General features: G+C 43.7%; 1 protein-coding gene across 1 annotated transcript; it reads right to left on the bottom strand.

Moving 5' to 3' along the window:
• Nucleotide 1: 1 nt before the first annotated feature.
• Nucleotides 2–20,873, bottom strand: ube2e1 (ubiquitin-conjugating enzyme E2E 1). The gene is given in 7 exon segments (XM_069711498.1): nucleotides 2–616; nucleotides 4,773–4,920; nucleotides 5,480–5,612; nucleotides 18,353–18,403; nucleotides 19,395–19,574; nucleotides 20,768–20,843; nucleotides 20,846–20,873. Coding segments are annotated over 7 exon segments (714 nt in total). The 3' UTR covers nucleotides 2–518.
• Nucleotides 20,874–21,093: the final 220 nt, after the last annotated feature.

Genomic DNA, 21,093 nt, shown 5'->3' on the forward strand with positions numbered 1-21,093 from the left:
CTCAGTTGGTCATGTTTTAATTCTTGTAAGCGAAAAACAGAACAGCTTTTTATCAGTACAGAACACAAATCACAACCAATATCCATCCATATCTAAACATGTCTACATGTAGAAAACAGCTTGTTCAAAGACCAGCAGGTCGGAGGGGAAGCAAACACCAACTGCAACTTTTAATACATGTGAGAATTTACACTGACATCATCGACTGGGAATCATGCTGTGACATATTTCATCTAGCGCTTTAGTATTAATGTCCATCTTCAAGCACAGACTAAAAATCCAAAGAGAAACACACTAAATGCGTTACTGCCAGATCTGATCAGAGTCGGCTGGAGATAACTTAAAAAAAAAATACAATAAACAACAAAATATCAGGAGTTAAGACTTCAATTCCAAGATAAAAATCCACCCCGCCCCCTCTGCTGGCCCCGCCCCTCCTCTGCAGGGAGCCCCGCCCCTTTCCCTAGCCCCGCCCTCCCACATTCCCCAGGTGGTCCACCCGGCGGCTGCCCTGCTGATTATGTAGCGTAGCGTTTGGTCCACTGTTTGGCTATCCTGTCGTGTTCGGGTCTGTTTGTTGTGTACTGTGTGGCGATGCTTCCGACCAGAGGGTCCGCTGCAACACAACAACAACAACAACAACACAACAACACGTCAGAACATCTGCTGCACTTACCATTCACTTCCTGGTATTTCTAGCTCGGGACATTTCAATGCAGTTGTCCTTGTTGACAGAAAAGTTTAAACATTGTAATATGACCAGAGGTGGAATGACAGTAGATTTATGTACAAATTTGACACGTATATTCTTGAATATTTGATTTTTATGCTCCTTTGTACTCCCACTGAAAACTGGTCCCTGAACTCACCGGCTTGACTTCTGCATTGTGCATCCCTCTGCACATGCTCAGTAGTGTTTCCTCTGCTGGCCCCACCCATCAAAAAGAGCCCACTTCACTCAACACCGGGGAACTTTTAGACATTTGATCTGCACTACTGTTGTCTCCCCCTTCTGTCAGCGACCGTCGCTACAAAAGCCACGTTTCCCTTTTCCTTTTGTTTTTTCTGCTGTAGTCAGCAGGATGTACTGTTACTGTAAATATACAAATTAAATACATCCTCAGTCTTCTGTCACCTTTTTAAAGACAAAGTGTCTGTTCACTGTTTCACATTTTACGCAGGGAGTTGCTCACATGACCCAGAACAGCAGGGTTTTACATGCCGTGTTGTGTATCAGCGCCGCCGTCGGCCACCACACAGATCACTGCGGCTTCCTCTGATACAATGGAACTGACTGAAGAACTGGAATCAGACTAATCCACCAAGGGACTTCATATTTGATGACTCATCTGTCAAACTCCTGAAATTTGCAGACGACACAACGGTCATCGGCCTCATCAGGGACGGTGACGAGTCTGCATGCAGACGGGAGGTTGAACAGCTGGTTCTCTGGTGCAGTCAGAACCACCTGGACCTGAACCCGCTCAACACTGTAGAGATGACAGTGGACTTAAGGAGGAGCCCCCCCCAACACTGCTCCTCCATCACCATCCTCAATAACACTGTCTGAGGTGGAAACCTTCATGTTTCTGGGATCCTCAAGCTCCCAGAACCTGAAGAGTCCAACATCACCTCCATCATCAAGAACGTGCAGCAACGGATGTACTTCCTGCTGCAGCTCAGGAAGCTCAACCTGCTTCGTCACCTCAGGAGCTGCTGATCCGGTTCTACTCGGCCATAATCCAGAGTGTTCTCTGGACCTCCATCACCGTCTGGTTTGGATCGGCCACCAAACAGGAACCGACTACAACGGACAGTCAGGACTGCAGAGAACATCACCGGTGCCGACCCGCCCTCCGTTCAGGACTTATACTCATCTAGAGTCAGGGAACGGGCCGGTAGCATCTCTGCAGATCATCCCACCCTGGACACCCTCTGTTACACCTCCTCCCCTCTGGGAGGCGCTGCAGAGCACCGAGCATCAAAACCACCAGGAACAGGAACAGTTTTTATCTGCAGGCCATCACTCTGCTAAACAGTTCAAATGTTTTCCATCACTGGACCTTTTTGCACTTCACCCAACCGCATCAGCACCATTTACACCAGCTGAAATTGCACCATTGTTTTAGGTGTATATATTCATTCATTTCTATCCTGTAAATATGTCTATTTAGGTTTTATATGTCTATTTGTGTCTGTCTGGGTTTTTTTATGTGTCAACATACATGGCCAATAAAGTGATTCTGATGACCAGAAGCATCAGATCATTAAAGGATGACTTGTGTTGTTACCACAGATTCCTCTCAGACCTGAGAAAACTGCTGACTCGTACAGAGCCAACACGCTGCAGTAGATGTGAGTTATATAAGAAGAACCATGTTCACGTCATGCTTCTCTTCAGGCGGTCTGAACACGGAGTCTGGAGATCGAAGCTGCTTGAAACAGGAAGTAGCCAAAGTGACTCAAAAAGTCTTCAGATTACATCACTCGAATTTGCATTTTTAAGACATAATGAAATGACTTTATTTACATCATTAAAAGAAAAAAATAAAATAAATTTAAGTCAAACTAAATGTAACTGACTCACTCGTGCCGTTTTATATATACAGTGAACCCTCGCTATAACGCGGTTCACCTTTCACGGTCTCGCTACTTCACGGATTTGCATCGTGCATTGTGTTCTGCATTCTGATTGGCTAAACAGTCTCTCCGCTTCTTCTCTACCTGTTTGTCAATAACGTTGCGGTTTAATATGTACACGTACGTAAAACAGCTTGCCAAATTAAAAATAATCGATGGTGGCATGTCGGTTTATAAGAATCTTTTTGCCCAGAAGAAAAAAGAGCGACAACAACTACCGATAACTATGTTCTTCTCTCGAAAAACCACACCTGCACCGCCGGCTTTAGAAGAAAGAACCGCTGCAGAGCGGAGTCAGGATGCAGCGGCTCAGTCAGAAGAGCAGTGAAATACACGAGTCACTATTTGTCCTACTGTACTTTGTACTTTGTATTTGTTTTCATAATCATTTTTCATTTCCTCCCGTTCTAATCCAATGACTCGGGTCGCAGTGGGGCGGTGCCGATCTCAGCAATTTGAAGCCTTCAGTTCGTATTGATGATTAAAATTATTCTTTTACAGTACAGTAGTTATTTGTAAAAAAAAACATTTATACAGTACTTTTATTTGTTAAACAAATGCTTTGGCCTGTAAAAAGGTTTTGTTCTTTGGTTTCAATGTATTATGGAGTATTTCATTGTATAATAATTGTAAAAAATATAAAGGTTACTACTTCACGGATTTCGCCTATCACGGTTTCTATTTGGAACGTAACCCCCGCGATAAACGAGGGTTCACTGTATTTATATATATTTAGGATGCATCACATCAGCAGGGATCCACATGTAGCTCTAACTTGAACAAACTTTTAAATATTGGACCGACTGGAGTTTAATTTTTGTTCAGTTAGAACAAAATCAGAAGAAAAAGCAACGACGGGGATCTCTGGTTGTTTGAGCACGTCTACATGTCATTCGTGCCGTGCGGCTGCTGATTGGTTGACTGGTGCTGATGCCGTCCACAGACACATTAGAGCTCCTTCACTGAGCAGCATTAGCTAGTACAAGGGTTGAAGGAAAGCAGTACGTTGGCAACACAGCTTGAAATATGAAACTGTAAAAGCTTCAAGTCTGAGTAATCACAGCTGCCGTCGGAGTAGATTTAAGAGTAATGAATTAAACCCTACAAGTCTTAAAGTCCTGTGAATCACGTGAGACCGTCTGATTGGCTGTTCACACATTATGAGTCCTGGATGATCCAATCACGAGCTGACAGCTCCAACAAGCACGTCTGTTCACAACTGGTGTTATTATGCCTCTCCGTGTGTGTGTCAGCATACTCACTTCTCCGCTCTATATGCAGATTAACATGTACATCACGTAAATAAACAAGTAAATAAGCACATGAACAGCACACACACACACACATGCAGAGGAGGAGTTGAAGTAACCGAGAGGTGCGTTCAATATTTCTGTTTATTCAGAGGACGTCAGCTGAGTCGGTGGGACGCATCAACCTTCGATGAAAAGGTCCACGCTACTCATGTTTAGTAACATTTATTCACATAGCTGAGCTCCACCCAAACCAACATGTATGTGAACAATAACAAATCTATACTCAACACGTTTTGTATCACAACAGCTTAAATTCAACAACATGCATTTGCATTTCTTTGTCTTTGTCCAAACTGGTTTGAAAAGTGTCAAATAAATCATTGCAATAGAAGATTTAACAGGAAAATCTAGTGTCTCCCTTCGATCTGGACCTCCTGAATAAAACACGTCCAAGTTAAAAGCTAGTATATGGCTGGACTCTGTGTGAAAGTGGAGGGCTTTTAATTTGAAAAGTTCAACTGTGGCGTAACTGTGATCTCACTCACGTTATAGTTCTGGCCCGGTTGTGGCCGTCCAGCTAAAAACATCGTATTTGTATCATTTATGAGCACTTGTTTCTTTTCAGCTCAGTGTGAGAGTTTGATCTGATCTGATTTCCGTGTGACAGTCAGCGGTGCGAAGCCAACAGGTGGAGCAGAACAAGGTGGAGATCGTTAATCAATCAGACTTCTTCACAAAGTCAGAACAAGACCAGAATATGAGAGAGAGAGAGAGAGAGTGTGTGTGTGTGTGTGTGTGTGTGTGTGTGTGTGTGTGTGTGTGTGTGTGTGTGTGTGTGTGTGTGTGTGTGTGTGTGTGTGTGTGTGTTGCAGCTCTTACCAGGGTTGCAGTCAGTGAGCAGGGAGCAGATGGACAGTAGGACCTTGGAGATGGTGAGAGCAGGACTCCAGTTGTCCTTCAGGATGTCCAGACAGATCACCCCCTGACTGTTGATGTTGCAGTGGTAGATCCTCGTACGGAACGTCACCTGGACGCCAACCGGACATTTTAAATGACTTTAATACATCCTCTTCTCTATTACATACCAAACTCCATAGAAAAATCAAACTCTTTTCTCATGGCTCTCATCAGGCCAACGCTGCTATCACTTCACAACTTCTCTGAAGTGTCAATATTAACTCACGACATCCAACTGACTGAGCAGCACTTTCAGTTAACCTGATCTCATCACAAACTCTGCAGGATGTGGAGCTGAGAGCCAATCACGCTCAAGAGCTGCTCAGAGGATTACATGCATGCTGGTTAATGATTTTAAAAAGCCCTCATATCATTTTTAGGAGGTATTTTAGGAAGCATGAGCTCACAGTAAATTTCTACATTTTTGGACTGCAGCTTGGTTTCACAGGTCCAATAAACCCCATAAACGGAAAGAATTTCAAGCATCAGGTCTGATGAGCTGCTGAGCTCATTTAGCTGCTCTCCACCGGGCCTAGTGTGCCCTCTAGTGGAGAATAAGAAGATGGCACCTCTGATCTGAAACAGTTTTGACAGCACAGGCTTGGCTGAGCATCCAGAATCCGTTTCACCTTGGGTGGTTTGAAGGGGTAGTCTGGTGTGAAGGCGATGTCCAGGAAGAACACCCCCCCCTCGTACACGGAGCCCGGCGGGCCCAGGATGGTCGACCTCCACTCATAGATGTTGTCTCCTTTAGGACCGGCGCTGTCGGCACACAGAGAACAAACACTCAGTCAAACGTGGATGATACAGAAAGTTACAGATTTACTTATTTATTAATGCACAAATCAGACCAGACGAGTCTTTTCTCTAACATCCTCTCCGCCTCCCAAACATTTCAGTCTTGTCTTTGGCCTCCTCACGAGACTAAAATGTTCTGGTCCAGCTGCCCTCTGACCTTCACATGTCCACCCTCACTGATCCACATCATACACTTCCTGTGTTGCCATTTTAACTACATTGACTGATGTCATTAGGATTTGATTGATTGCTTTGACTAGCGCTCTTTTCATGACGTCTTGTCATTCTGCTGCTGTGATTTTATGGCACACAAGTATTACCTGACTTCATTATCTGTTTTTCCCAGAATTATATATCAAATAACTAATAACAAATAATTTAACTGTTATCTGATGTAAACATTTAGGGCTTCTGTAAACTACATAATATAATTCAACTTTATTGTTGTGTTAAAATCAATATTTCTGTTACTGTCATGGTGTTCTCTCCAAATCCTTGAACAAATTACATTTTGATATTTTAGCAACATTGTTGAATTGAACTGAAAACATGCTTTGTAATCTCCAGCTGCCCTTTTATTTTATTTTATAGTTATATCATATTTATCTTGTAAGAGCACCTGTCCAAACAGAAATGTGACAGGACTGATGTCTAGACAGACAGACAGCCGTTCACCGTCAGACAGACAGCCGTTCACCGTCAGACAGACAGCCGTTCACCGTCAGACAGACAGCCGTTCACCGTCAGACAGACAGGTTAAGTCCAACAACTTAGCCAAACAAATCCACCCACCTGCTGGCCCGCTTGTAAAATTCATTACACCTGTCGCAAAAAATCTTGGTTTGGTTTCATAACAATTTGAGTTTTGAACACCATCTCATAAAGCTTGTGCCGTCTTGTTTTTATCACCTTCAAAATATCTCAAAAACCCGTCCTATTTGAACATTTCATGATGCTGAGACCATCATACACGCCTTCATCTCCTCACACCCAGACTACTACAACAGCCTCTTCACCTGCCTCCATCAAAAATCCATCAGTCGACTTCAAACTGTTCTGAACTCAGCTGCCAGACTTTCAACTAAAACCAGGAAAAGGGAACCACATCGCCCCGTTTCAGCCTCGTTGCAACGGCTCCCAGTAGGTTTACAATTGATTTAAAGATTTTACTGTTGACTTTTAAGACACTTCACAGCCCCTCTCCCTCCTCAGCTGACCTGATTGCTCCATACCAGCCTGCCTGTAGTCTGACATCCTCAGACAAAAAACCTTTATCAGTTCCAGAGTTTTAAAACAAAGGGTGACGAAGCGTTTTCAGTCAGAGCCTCCACGTTCTGGAAGGAGCTCCCTGAGGAAATAAGATCTGCAGAGTCAGTGACGTCTTTTAAATCTCTTCTTAAAACAGACTTTTATCGGAGCCTTTGCTGATTTTAGTGATCAACTCATTTCTTTTATACCCTGTTTTAATGTGTTTTTATGATTGTTTCATACGATCATTGTGTTGTTAAGTTTATTATGATTATGATTATTCACCATCAGACAGTCGTTCACCATCAGGTCTGTCAGTGCTTTAATGCTGGAGATGTTTTCACCTGATTAACTGCCTGACGAAGCGCCACATGATACACTTTACTGTTTAGCGTTTTATTCTGAAATGATAAGTCGGTCTCTTAAAGCAGGTTTGTGGGATACAAATGAAACACTTGTTTCAGGGGGATGTTGTCCAACACAGCGTGCTGCGATACATTCAGACAACTCATTTGAATATTTTAGACAAACAAACACAGAGTGATCCATTATTCAGACGCAGCTATTGCAACAAGAATTCAGAGCAGTAACTGCAGTCTGTTTGTGTCGTACAGGAGGGGAACATGTCAGGTAATAACCAGACGCTCCGCTCGGTCTGCTCTTCACAGAAACACGCATCACCACGAGGAGGCCGACGTGCAGGAAATATCACAGGAATCGGATCCTCTCCGACTCACACGGTTACAGTCTGAACAGGTGATTTGTGTCTCCGGCAGCCAGCTGCTCAGTGAAACCCATTTTTCAGATTACTGTTACATGAAGATCAGAAGTAAACAGGAGGCAGAAGTCCAGACTGTTCGCTGCCTTGTTAGAGCTGTTAAGTTGGAGAGAACAGCACGGAGTATGTTTGGATTCAGAGACAAAAGAAGCTTTTAAAAGACGGGAGTTTACAATGAAAACCTGCTTCTGATGTTTTATCAATAAAGTAGTGAGAGGATCAATCAATAGAGCTTCTCCATGTATGATATTAGCTTACTGCAGATGGGTACTGGTGTATATTTCTGACGAGGAGAAAAAAGTTACAGAACAGAAATCTGAAAAGTGTCTCCACGTTTTTAGTTTTATATGTTCACTTGTTTAAAATATTAATTGTCAGTCTATTACTCCCACAAATAACTGGCAGTATTGGCCTGAGACATCTACAGCAGCAACTAATGATTAGTCTCATTATTGCACAATATGCAGCTTAATTATCGTGATGAATAAATAATAATTTGGTCAATTCAATATTAGAAAATTGAGAAAGTTGCCTGTTGTTATGTCTCACAGCTCAAGGTGATGTCTTCATAAAGAATGTTTTATTTGACCAAAACCTAAAGATTTTCAGTTTACTGTCAAATATGATAAAAAGGGAATAGATTTGGCATTTTGCTTAAAAGATGACAAAAATGATCAAATCGATGATTAATTTCCAACTAAGTTTCTGTCAATTGACAAATTGTTTCAGTTTTACCAACATTAATTATCCGTCAGGCTGCATGAATCAAAAACAAAATGTGTGTGCGTCAGGTAGGAAGTAGACTGTGATAACTTGATTAATCACAGAATCATTTAGTGAGATGCAACATGTCAGCACAAGAGCCCTTAAACTGAGATGGGACCTCAGGGCTCTGCTCTGCACGGGGCCCCGAGAGGGAGAACGTCACCCGAAGGGTCGTGTTGGGGTTTGAGAGGAGCTAACAAACTCATTACTAATTATTCAAATAACCACAAAGTGCCAGAGTGAGAGGAGCCTTGAGGCCGCTGCCCGCTCTGTCATCAGCTGGCAGGCTGCAGGGAGGCTCTGATCAGAGTCCAGCTGACTCAGCATGCTACGTTGTGCTTGATGGGAAGTTAGAACAGGAAACTAAAACATACCTATTAGATATGTAAAACAATATTTGTGCTATCTGGAGTTATTACTTCATGTCAGACAGCTCACATCTGTTTTAGTTTTATCTTCTTTACTGAAGAAGAACAAAACACTTTGCATTTCCTCCATATGATCCAGTTTCAACAGTGTCACACCCTCCGCTGCAGACCAACACTGAGCCGAGTGAGCAAATCAATGAGAAACTCTGAAGTCAGTTTGTTGTTACAGGAAGTGAATTTGCAGACAGACTGAGTGCTGCTGGAGATCACAGATGTGTGGTCGCTCACCTGAGACACTTCCTCTGAGAAACCTAACACACGGCGCTGCCCACGGTTACCATCCATCACAGCATACAGGACGCTTTTTTAATTCAACGTTGTAAAGGAAATGATTCAAACTTTGGACACACACACACACACACACACACACACACACACACACACACACACACACACACACACACACACACACACACACACACACACACACACACACACACACACACACACACGTTTTTGGAAACAGATTCATGTTAATGAATTAATAAATCTTCATGTCATACAATACAGAAGCAGAACAACTGAACTACACTACATATATTGCAGATGTTGTGCTCCAGACAGCGGAAAAAAAAAAAAGTCCCCTCCGGGGATTAATAAAGTAACTACCTAACCTACCTAACCTACCTAACCTAACCTAACCTAACCTAACTTGGTGCAGTGGTGAGCTGGTAGTGAAGGCCACAGCTGGAGCCCAGCCAGGTGGGCAGTGATGAAATGTTCTTTCTTTGCTTGAGTTCATGTAAAGGGGTTCCAGACACAGACAATGGGAGACAGGAAGTGCAGCTAAACTCAAACATCTGTATTATGACGTGATTGGTTGGTGGAGTTTCATCTACTGAGAAGAAGCAGATGGTCTGAGTAAACTGAGCAGGAGCTGGTGTTGCTGCTGCAACATATGAAACAGACTCCACAACAAACCCAAATTAAAACAGAAAAGACAAAATATTTTTCTACATACTGAAATAATTGAGGAGAAAGCCCCCCCCCCCTTAAGAAACACCCCCACAGCTCCCTGTTAGCAGCTGACCTGGGATGGAGCCTCTAATCTAGTGTCACTGGTCACACCACAAGACTTGAGTCAGGACCTGCAGCTGTGCCAGGAATAGATATTCTATCATTTCCCACTGAATCAACCAGACGGAGGTTTGTTTGGTCGACAACAGAGACTTCTCACATTCACAGACGAGCCCCCCCGCCCCCTCCCACACAAAGGCCACCCAGTGCTTTGTGGGCGTGAGTAATATGCCCTGCTATCACTGTTGTCATTCACTTCTATATGGGGGTGGGGGTGGGGGTCGGGGCTTCTTCCACAACACAAACACTGGGAGAAGAGTGCTGACATTTCAGCTGTCTGTTTTTTCTAAGTCTTTAACCTTTCAAACAGGCACAAGGCGGTCGACCCTGAACGGAGTCCTGCAGCAGCCTGGACCTCCTCCAACATGGAGCTGCTGCAGCCTCACTGGCAAACTCTTCCAATGGTAGAAGAGAAGTTTCTTTTTGACGTGAAGTCAAATGCACAAAGGAGAGCTGGATTCTTCCGCAGGGTGCCACATAACTCCTCCGTCAGAGACCTTTGCTGCATGTCTCTGTCCACAGTTCAATAGAGGAAAATACAGAAGCAAAAAAAAAAAAAAGCTTTTGAAGTGAGATTTGGATTCTACTCTTCTTCTCCTGAAGAGTTCATTCTTGACTGAATGTAGATGCAGCCGCTGCCTGCTGAAGATGACCTGTAACTCTGCCTTTTCTCTTCCATCAACATGATATTAATTAACAACATTACAACAAATGGAGGATTTTGAGCTTTTGTGAATTAATTGAAACCACTAAAACCAGATGAGACAACATGAGAAGCTGATTGAGGATATTTGCTGTGGTCATATTAGCATAATACATCAAGTCTATTCTTTCATACTGTAGCTTCCAGGCTGCTAAAGCCGAAGCCATATAACCACAGACTGTAGATAAATGCAGGTCGGAAAAATGAGGCCGATGTAAAAGTGCCTTAAGCTGCAATACCAGCGAGTGCCACTAGAGGTCAGCTCCAAAAAGCCTCCGGCTCCATAGACTCCCATTCAACTTCTCTCATCATATTCTGAGTCAATAAAAATTCACTCCTTCTTATTAGATCTTTGGCAGTCCATCTGAAAATAATGATAAAATAAGCATCAAGACTGTTTTGGAGGGCGTGTCTGTTTGATTGACAGGCCTGTGGTGCAGTCAGGTTACAGCTATCGGTGGGCGGGATTTAGTATTGTCAGATTTCCAATCAGATCCACCGCTGGCTCCTCCCCTAGCTCATCCAAATATGGATCGAACTAGTAAGATGGCGCCGGCTGTTCACACACCAACGGGTGACATCACTTGGATGTAACCAACTATTTTAATACCTTCAACAGTGCACCAATCAGAATGAAGCACTAACGGAGTCAGCTGCAGAAAAATGAAGATGACTTGTTTCTTTTGTTGTTTGTTTTGTTTTAGGTAAACGGAGTATTGATGTGTTTTCACCTTGAATTAAAATGCATCTGTCCCTTCTCCTCATCCGGCCCCGTTCCTGTTTGCTTTCACTCCTCCCGGTCAGATGAACCCGATTCTCCTCCATCTTGTTTTCTCAGATCATCTGTTCAGCGCAGATCTTAATAAACACACCGGGCTTCTTTTCCAATCACCACTGTGTTGTGATGACAAGCAGAAACCCTGTAATAAGCTGCCTGACTGAGACAATATAATGGCTTCACTTCACTTGAGTGCCGAGGAGACTCTATGCAACAGCAGCACACGCCCCCCCCCCCTCCCCATTTAATACAACGGCAATCAGCCCACTTCATGAGGACGGAGTTGGATTAATATCACACGGTAGCCTCGATATTCCTCCACTGAAAAGGAGATTGTTGCTTCGACAAAGATGGTTCTCACCATGAACTGATTCTGATATTCGGGCAAGACATAGCAGTAACTGTTTTAAATCATAGATATCAGCAGCTTCTCCAGCTGATCACTTACCAAGTTCTCCACATTTTCAAGCACATAAAGAAATATGTGCTAATTTACAGAAATCTGAACATTGGATGAAGCAGGTTCAGAATTCTTGTTTCACCAAACCAAACCGAGGACTTTCTTTTCTTGGAGGTGGAACAGCGATGAGCCATGACAGCAATGACACAACTGTCCTGAGGGGGAACCTGAGGGAAAAGTCCTGCTTATCAAACTCGGATGTATTAAGTGTGACAATGAATGCGCACGGCACGTTTCACAACAATCAAGAGGGTTCGGCACTTCTCGCACTGATTTTGAGCTGATGTTGGCACGGAAACCGAAGACTCAAAAATGGTCAGAGGCCGACTACTGAAATTGTTGCGTACTCTGCTGATAAGTAAACATCTGGTCACTTCTGATTTATTTTTGTAATCTTTGCATGTTAAATTATTGGCTCAAATAATTTAGGGTCTGTAATGAATTGGTATCAATTAATTGGAAGTGCACCAGCTGAACCTGGACTCTATTTTTCCCATAACTGTTGCCAGACTACACGACTCTTTGAAAGAAATTTGGTGGGAAATTATTATGAATTTATAAAGCTGTAAAATTAAGGGTTGCCTGGAGCATGTATTTTCAATTAACAAAAGAAGCAGCAGTCTACAAGCTGTAGGATGAAAGCTCTGTTTACAGAAGCAGCCCACTTCTCCAAATCTAAAAGGATCAAATCTGAAAAATTAGATGAGCAATCAGATCAGAGAAGAACTAAACCAGATTACAGATCTGATCAGACATGGACACACATTTCACTCCAATACTCAGCTCGCCCCGTTGCTAACAGGTTATCAGATGAAACATCTGCCTCCCCTGGCTGACCGACTAAAGTCTGGCACGCAACTTCCTCAAACTTCCATGTGTGCAGCAACAGCAGCAGCTCAGAGCTGCTTTCAGGACTTTCCGAAGTAACAACAGAGTACAGGCCGGCCACTTCCTCTCCAGGGACGAGGCTTTTTATAGCTGAGAAGAAGCTGTTGAGAAAACCTCAGTAGTCTCAAACACGCAAGCCGGTAACACACTGCAGAGGTGTGCATGTGTGTGTGTGTGTGTGTGTGTGTGTATATATATGTGTGTGTGTGTGTGTGTGTGTATATGTGTGTGTGTGTGTGTGTGTGTGTGTGTGTGTGTGTGTGTGTATATATATATGTGTGTGTGTGTGTGTATATATGTGGAGAAAACCTCAGTAGTCTCAAACACGCAAGCCGGTAACACACTACAGAGGTGTGTGTGTGTGTGTGTGTGTGTGTGTGTGTGTGTGTGTGTGTGTGTGTGTGTGTGTGTGTGTGTGTGTGTGTGTGGAGAGAAGCTGCTGCTGACATCAGCTCCTGAACACAGGGATCATGTGCAGCTCGATGGCTCACTCCGTGATGGACAGAGTTCAGGACAGCAGAGGGACAGAAGTCCTGAGGGATCTCCAAGTGGTTCCAGATAAGAATATGAATAACAGGTGATATGACAGCATATCAGTCCAAAGTGTCCTGGCACTAATCAACCTACTGTACACAGCTTCTAACTTTCCTCAGCTGTCATGGGCCTCCGAACAGGAATGTCAGGAATCTGTCTGACGCCCGCGGGCAGCATCTCCACAGGAGATACAGTGAAGAGAGGAAAGAAGACAGAGGGCAGGGAGGAAGATGGAGGGAAGAAAGTACGAGCATCAGGACGCGAGCAATAAATAAAATAGCTGGTGGAGAGGAAGAAGGAATAAAACATGGTGAATGAAAGCAACAGAGGGCGGGCGGGTGGGGAGGGGGGGGAACTGTGATGTCTGCAGTTCACACTTCAGTGGCAACGAGGCTGTAGAGAGAAAAGGGGGGCTGCACGGCACGACCCTCCCACGGAGGAGAATAATTACATTTTGATAAACGACAGATGAAAGGCGGCCTTTTAGTGCTCCTAAAAAAAAGTTTGTTCACAGAAGAGTGCTGATGATGAAGGAAACCAGCCAGAAGAAGTCTTTCCTTCATCAGTCAGTGTCCATTCTCAGAGCAAGGACACTCTAAAGTACCCCGAGAAAGAAAAGAGACGACAAGCAAACCGACTCATCGAAGTGTAATCTATAAAACAGCATCTGCAAGGCGAAGCTGATTGTCTGCATTCGACCCCTAATGAGCAGATCCTGGATCTATATCCACTAAAACCCGCTCGCATATGGAGCTCCACTAAATGAAGAGATGAGGCCTTTTTCTGCCCTGCTGGGGAAACACAGATAAATCTGTCAGAGTGCAGTTTGAAGCTCTGAAGCATTTCCTCCTTCAGCTCACTTTACCAGGTCAACGCTTCGTCTCATGAATTTGAAATAATAAAAAAAACAACCAGAAGAGTGAAGAGAACTGATCCCAGATCAGTGAGAACGAGGAAGACAAATTAGAAACTGGAGAAAGTAATTCATGCATTTATCTCCTCTAGGTTGGACTATTCAAATTCTGTTTGTTGGATGAGGGCAGAATCTTTTATCTCAACTTCAGTTGGTGTGAAATTTTAAATGTTAAAGTTTGTTTACAAGTATTCAAATTGAACAATTTTCAAAAGATGTTTAAAAACCAATTTATTCTGTGTGGATTTCCCACTTTAAGCACGACATAGATTCGGTATCTCCTGCTCTCCTCTTCTGTGTTCTTTGTGATCGTTTGATGTCAGTTGTTTTTGTCGATCAAGTCTACTCAACTGTTTTGACTCTGATTGTTGATGTGCAGCACTTTGGTCAACCTTTGCCATGTTTTAAATGAGCTACACAAATAGATTTGACTTGACCTGACTCCAAAATGCACAGTACAGCTGTTCCAGTTGTGAGACCCGCTCGCATGTGTTCCTCACATGTTTAGACACACCAGCTTCTCTGCAGACCTCCATCACAAAAAGAAAGGCCGAGGCTTGAAACTGCAGTGACTTCATGGATGTTGAGCTGTGGCCTGGCCTTTCATAACAACATACATCTTTGAAATGGCTCAGAAACAGTGTTGTTTGTAAAAAGAAGATTCAGGAATGTTTATAAAGCAGCTGAGCTCTCTTGTTTTTGTTAAATGTTCCACCAACAGGAGGAAAGAGAACATTTGCTTGGGACTATTTTCAGTGGTGGATTAAAACACATTTGGTGCTCTGGTGAGTATTTGGGACAGCAGGATGGTGTGTGTGTGTGTGTGTGTGTGTGTGTGTGTGTGTGTGTGTGTGTGTGTGTGTGTGTGTGTGTGTGTGTGTGTGTGTGTGTGTGTGTGTGTGTGTGTGTGTGGGACTGAGCCAAAATAAACTGCAGTGTGTGTTAGTGGTGATGAAGGAACATGTCAGTGGAGGTCTCTGGTTCAGAGGAACACGGTACATAAGATACACGACACCTTTTAGAGAGACACATTCGGTGTTGGTTTCCATGAGATTTGTTGTCTCTACTTGGCTTCAGTTTGTCTCCACCGACATGAATGAATAAACTTCACCTCGTCTCGACTAAATCTAACTTGGACTTGAGTCTTGGTTTGACTCTTCTCAGTATTTGAACTCTGACATTGACGAGACTCGACTGACGTGTATAGCAACCAGTAATCAAGTCAATGAATGAAAATGAGGGACCAGATATGAAAGAAACCTTTTAATTCCATTAAAGAATCAAATTAATGTTTTTTTTTGGCCAAATCTGTGCTGGTTGTGACTGACTCAGTATCTCATAACCAACATCCCATAATACTGTAATGTTCTATTGAAATGACCTTACTATAGTTGGGCAATAGGGCCCAAAAATTAGATCTGGGTATTTTTGCAACAACGATATTATTGATGATGTGACAATATACTGAAAAATAGTTGATTATTCATTTTAATTCCCTGCAAATTCTCCAAAATAAGAGTTATAGATTTACATGTCAGCAAAAATGTAACATTCCCTCAAATATCCAGTAAAAACTAAACAAAAATGATGTCTCACTTCTTCAGTTTGTAAACAACTCACTAAAATTGAGATCCACATTGTTTATGCAGCTCTGAGGAGGATTTGGAGGTTCACCTGAGCCTCAGCTTGTTGTGTGTGTGTGTGTGTGTGTGTGTGTGTGTGTGTGTGTGTGGTGGGGGCGGAGCCTCCCTTCATGAGGCGCTCAGAGACAAGAAACAGAGGTCAGAGAACGAGACCTTCAATTAAACTCCCACCGAGCTGACGACCTGTCGAACGGAGCAGCTGTCACTCACGCTTGTTGCTGGATAACCTGTGAAGGTATTCACACTGTTCCACTGCGGAGGCACGACGTCACCACGGCAACAGGGCAGAATACCGCCTTTACCACAATATATCATTTTCAAACGATGATTGTGATATTGTTAATATGATATGATATGACAGCACCAGGCTTTACTACGTAAACTGCCTAGACATGACGACCGCTGCAATATCAATCTGAATAATCAAATCAAAGCGTTTCACTGAATAAAACAAAAACTTCTCACGTCAGAGATGCTGCATTCATCAGAAACATTCCCTCGGTAAGATGTCAGGCCTCCGTGTGAGGAGTTAATCTGGGACGATGCCATGAAGGGTTTGGGGGTACAGCTACAGAGCACGTTCACTGACGCAGAGATTACGACTCGCGCTCGGCTCCCAGACGGAGCCGTGCTGAGCGAGGCTGCTCCTGGTGAAGCCTCAAGCTCCCCTGTGGCCCGGGGGGCCTCATCCAAATGCTTGTTTTGGGTCTTAGCTGCATAACTCGTGGTTTCTGAGCTCACTGCCATGCCATCAGCTCGCCAGGAAGCTCTGGACCTCGTGACCTGGAGTTCAGACATGCACCTCGGTCACTTTACTGCCAATAATCAACAACCAACCCGTCATTATTTCAAAGTGACCAAAGAAAAAGCTTCTGAAGGCTCCTCAACCCTGCTGGACCCGGACACCTGTCCTACTGCTGGCTTTGCTCTGTGCTCTTATTCTAATGAAGGTGCGTCAATACAACACCACAGCAGCTTCACTGCGAACAGAGACATGCGACAGCTCTCCAGAACCGGCTCCGTGTCTCAGGTGAGTTGTGTAAAACACCCGTGTAGCGTACAGCAGTAATAACAGGAGGCTTCACATGTAGCGCAGGATCATCACTCACTTTCACGAGCCCCCTTATAGCCTGAAACGTCTCTGAAAGACAGTCCCACAGACCCGATGTGGGACATTGTGAAGGCTGTTTTAAAGGGAGGCGATCTGCTTTCTCTTCTGGACCTGAACCCTCACGGGGAACTCTGACCTGCTCCCTCCGGGCTTCACTTAACCGACTGAATAGAAGCAGATTAAATCCTGCAGCTGGTTGGAGTCAGACGTCCATGTTTGTTGACTTTTTGCTCGACCGATCATACGGGCCAACATTTAGCATTTCTTCCAATTATCTGTAATCGTTTGTAAAAGTCTGTCTCACACGGTCACGACCCGTTCGAGGAGTTCTCAAGTCATGTTAGATTAACGAGACGCAGTCAACCGAGGTCATCGCAGAAAAAAGAAGCATCACACAACTTGATTTAAGAGCGCAGACTGAAGCTAACGGCGGCTGGAGGCCCAAAGAAAACACAGATCTCAGAACAGGTTTACGTTTTCACAGAAAAGCACATTATAGACTCGTGTATCAAATATTCAATAAAGGATTCAATAGTTATTATTCCAAATATTCATTTTCATTATTAATGCATATTGTTTCTGAATAACATTTATCGGTCTCCTTGAGTGACCATGAACCAGACATGATCATCTCAACCAGCAGAATCAGAACCGGCTGACCGGACCAACACCTCAGGGTTCATTCACAGGCTTCTCATCACAATTACAGCTCCTGCATTTTGAAATCCACTTTTTCAATTTGTAGTTTGATATAAAGATGATGAAGCATTCACCCTGCTCATGTTCTCACCTCAGTATAAAGATAGTCTGCTCATTATTTCACTAATTTGAGGAGCACGCTTGTTTAAAACCCTGTTTTTAATTTAATATACATTTAATATTTTATAAAACAAGCAGCTGTAGAAAAAGTCTACAACTGGCAAAATTGTGTTTGGAAATATGAATTATGTGTTGAAAGAAACAGTGAAGCAGACAACAAATATCTGAGCACATCTCCAACACTCAGCTGTAACAATAGGAGTCCAGTGAAATGAGGAGAGCGAGCAGAGCTCAGCTTCCTGTAAGTCACCAGAAAACCTCGTAGCGCACCTATAATTTACAGGAAAAGTCCCAAAATCAGCAAAGTGAAAGCACATTTAGCTTCACGATTCAGTGTGTCAGTGCTTTGACATTTTATGTCTTTTGATAAACATGACATGAAAGCCAAGTGAAGCAAAAAACCTTTTTCTATTGAGAGACTGTTCAGACAGGAACAGGACAGAAGGATTATTCACATTAACAGATGAACTGTGTCTCACACTGCCACTGAAACACACTTCAATGACCCCGATGTCACAAATAACTCTTCTCCAACTGAGAAACGGTCACAGTCACTTACCTGCAGTTCGGAGGAGGATCCAACGTAATGTCAGCCAGTTCCTTCTGAATTCTGAAATGAGAGGCAACAAAATCCAGTTGTGTAAAAACAAAGTCCTGATAGAAAACAGTAACGCCTGGTAGCAACAAATGATTTTAAAATAACTTTATTTTGGGTCAAAATCGAGCCTCCAGACATGAAAAGACTTTCAATGACAGAGATGTTGGTCAGGAGTCAACAGCTCCCTTTTAATGTGGAAACAAGACTTGTTCAATTTTAGATTGACACCCTTCAAAGGTTTCGGTGCCCATGTTTTCTAAATCACGCACTACGTGAATAGAAATCAGCTTTAACCCTCTGAACCCTACAGGTTTTCTTTAAAAGATCACCTACATTACATTCATCAAAGACAGAAGCTGGAAAAGTAGAAATTAGCATTAGGTTTGGAAATTTGGGGAGTTTATGATAATCATGTGTACCTCTGGGAAAATAACCAAATCTTTAAATAGTGATATCTTCACTTTTCACCAGAAATAAACAGTTTGTATGATTCTGTGAAAGAACCCAAATTCAGAGCTCATCATTATAACTGGGGAACCGCGAAGGACTCAACTGAGACCAGCAGTCACATGACAAAAGTTCAGCAAATTTTGGACTGAGCTGCAGGCGGGAGCTCAGAGATAAGATGGAGGACACAGAGAGGAAGATTCCATCTTTAAAATAAAATAAATGATCAATGTTCAACTTACAATTTTTCTAATTTGATGATTTATGACATTATAACTCTGTTATACTGCACATAAGATGCGTTTGAGTCCTCCCTACGTCTACTCATGATTGCGATGTTTCCATAGAGGAACAGGATTGTTTGCCAACAGTGAGTAAAAATGTGAGTAAAGAACGGCCAGAAACTGCTTGAGGTGAAGACAAACTCTGGACTTGTTTTAGGAGAAGAGCAGCATTTACATGCAAACATGTAGCTGTGAGCCCTCGAGCAAAGTGTGAAATAAAACCTGAAAGCTACAGCCTGGAGTCCGTAATCATCAGAAACGGACTCGTTCACCTTTTAGCACTGGTAGACAGGAGCTTGGAGGTCTTGCTCATGCTGGCTTTGCTTTCTCGTTTCTTCACTGGGTTCGCCTCCTGCTGCTGCTGCTGCTGCTGCTGTTGCTGCTGCTGGGTTGAGGATGAAGAGGAGGAAGAGCTTGTGCTGGCACGGGAATCTTCATCCGACATACCGAGCCTGGGCAACAAACAACAACAGATTGAGAAAAGCCTCTATGGTCCAAAACATCATTTAAACCAATCTGACATTTAACCTTTGAACTTTGCTTGAAGGAAGAACATTACAGCTGCTGCCAGACTTGGGATCTTTGGAAAATCCTCAGATTGCATTCTTAAATTCATGCACCAAACACAATAATACTGCAATAAAACTGCAGTTACCACAACGGACTTTTTCCACGTCGATGCCCGTGGGCGGCAGTGAGCTGTGTGAACCAATTTAAGTTCAAATTTGATTGAAACGGAGTTGTGTCCGCCGGTGCACCGAATTCAATTCAATTCGTCTCCAATCCCACTGAATGCTTCTTGAATTGAAACTGCAGCAGATACTCGCGTTAACTTTAAATCGGACGTTTTCCTAATGGAGCCTCGCGTTGTGTTCCTCCACGCGTCCACGGTGCGTGTCGGAGCTATCGGCTGCAGCGGAGGATCCCAGCCGTCACGGACTCCATAAACGCTTCCGTGGTTTTAACTAGCAGGCCTGGACTCGACGGTGACCCGAGTCAACTGGTTCCACCAGTTGAAATGCTCGCTTGATCGGATGATATTAAGGAACTTATCGGCGAAGCGTTTCCCTCTTTCACAACGTGAATTGTGACCTCAGCCGGCTATTTTTAGCCTCGCCGGGCTGCGACAAAGGAAATGATCCGGTGAAATAGTTCGGCTGAAGGCCTAGTTCTGGCCGACGGCACGGAGCGGTACACGGACACACAGCAGAGCTCTGCTGTCGATGGAGCCGGACAGGTCGAAGCGGAAAAGCCGAAATCCCTCGACGGGGCGATGTCGCAGTCGGCGGGGAGCCCCGAGACGACACCGCAACAACCTCCAGCCGAATGAAACTTTCGCCTGAAGAAGTCAGCGAGGTCCTCCGGACGCGGTCCCGCTGCTCCCGCCGCCTTCAGCCCGCACGGCCACATTAGAAACAAACACAACACGCCGCTCGCTTCAAGGGTTTCCTCGCAGTTTTGAAGCTATATCCGTCGACATGCAGCTGATCTCAGTGCAGCCAGTCACAGGATGGACCGACTCCTAAATCCTCTCCTGCCGGTAACACGGACACCTTTGTTGTCCCCAAACCCTCCTGAACACGCGCACACGACACCACGTCTCACAATAGGACACTCGGTAACACAAATATGTCGTATTAGATACCTTTCTTTGTGTGTGTGTGCACAGCCTTTGCGTGTGTGCCTCCGCCGCCTGGACGCACCAGTGTCAAAGTCCCGTAATGAGGACAACGGAAACATCCGGTCAACATCTTAGAAATAAAAGCGCACAGAAAACGGAGGCCTTGATAATAAGAGCAGAGAAGAGCAACTTTATTGATCACATGCAGAAACACCGAAGCGTCGGTTCAAAAGCAGAGTATGTTTATGTAAGTATAAAGAAAACAAAAACAAAACATGAATACCTCCAAAAAAATGTATTAAACACTAAAGTATAAGGTAATTCATTCTGCACACACCATATCGAAAATT

This window comes from Brachyistius frenatus, unplaced genomic scaffold (genome assembly GCF_029030835.1).
Source record: "Brachyistius frenatus isolate BFR_SWC_R1_liver_20210118 unplaced genomic scaffold, ASM2903083v1 Contig_101, whole genome shotgun sequence".
In the NCBI taxonomy this organism is placed as follows: domain Eukaryota; kingdom Metazoa; phylum Chordata; class Actinopteri; family Embiotocidae; genus Brachyistius; species Brachyistius frenatus.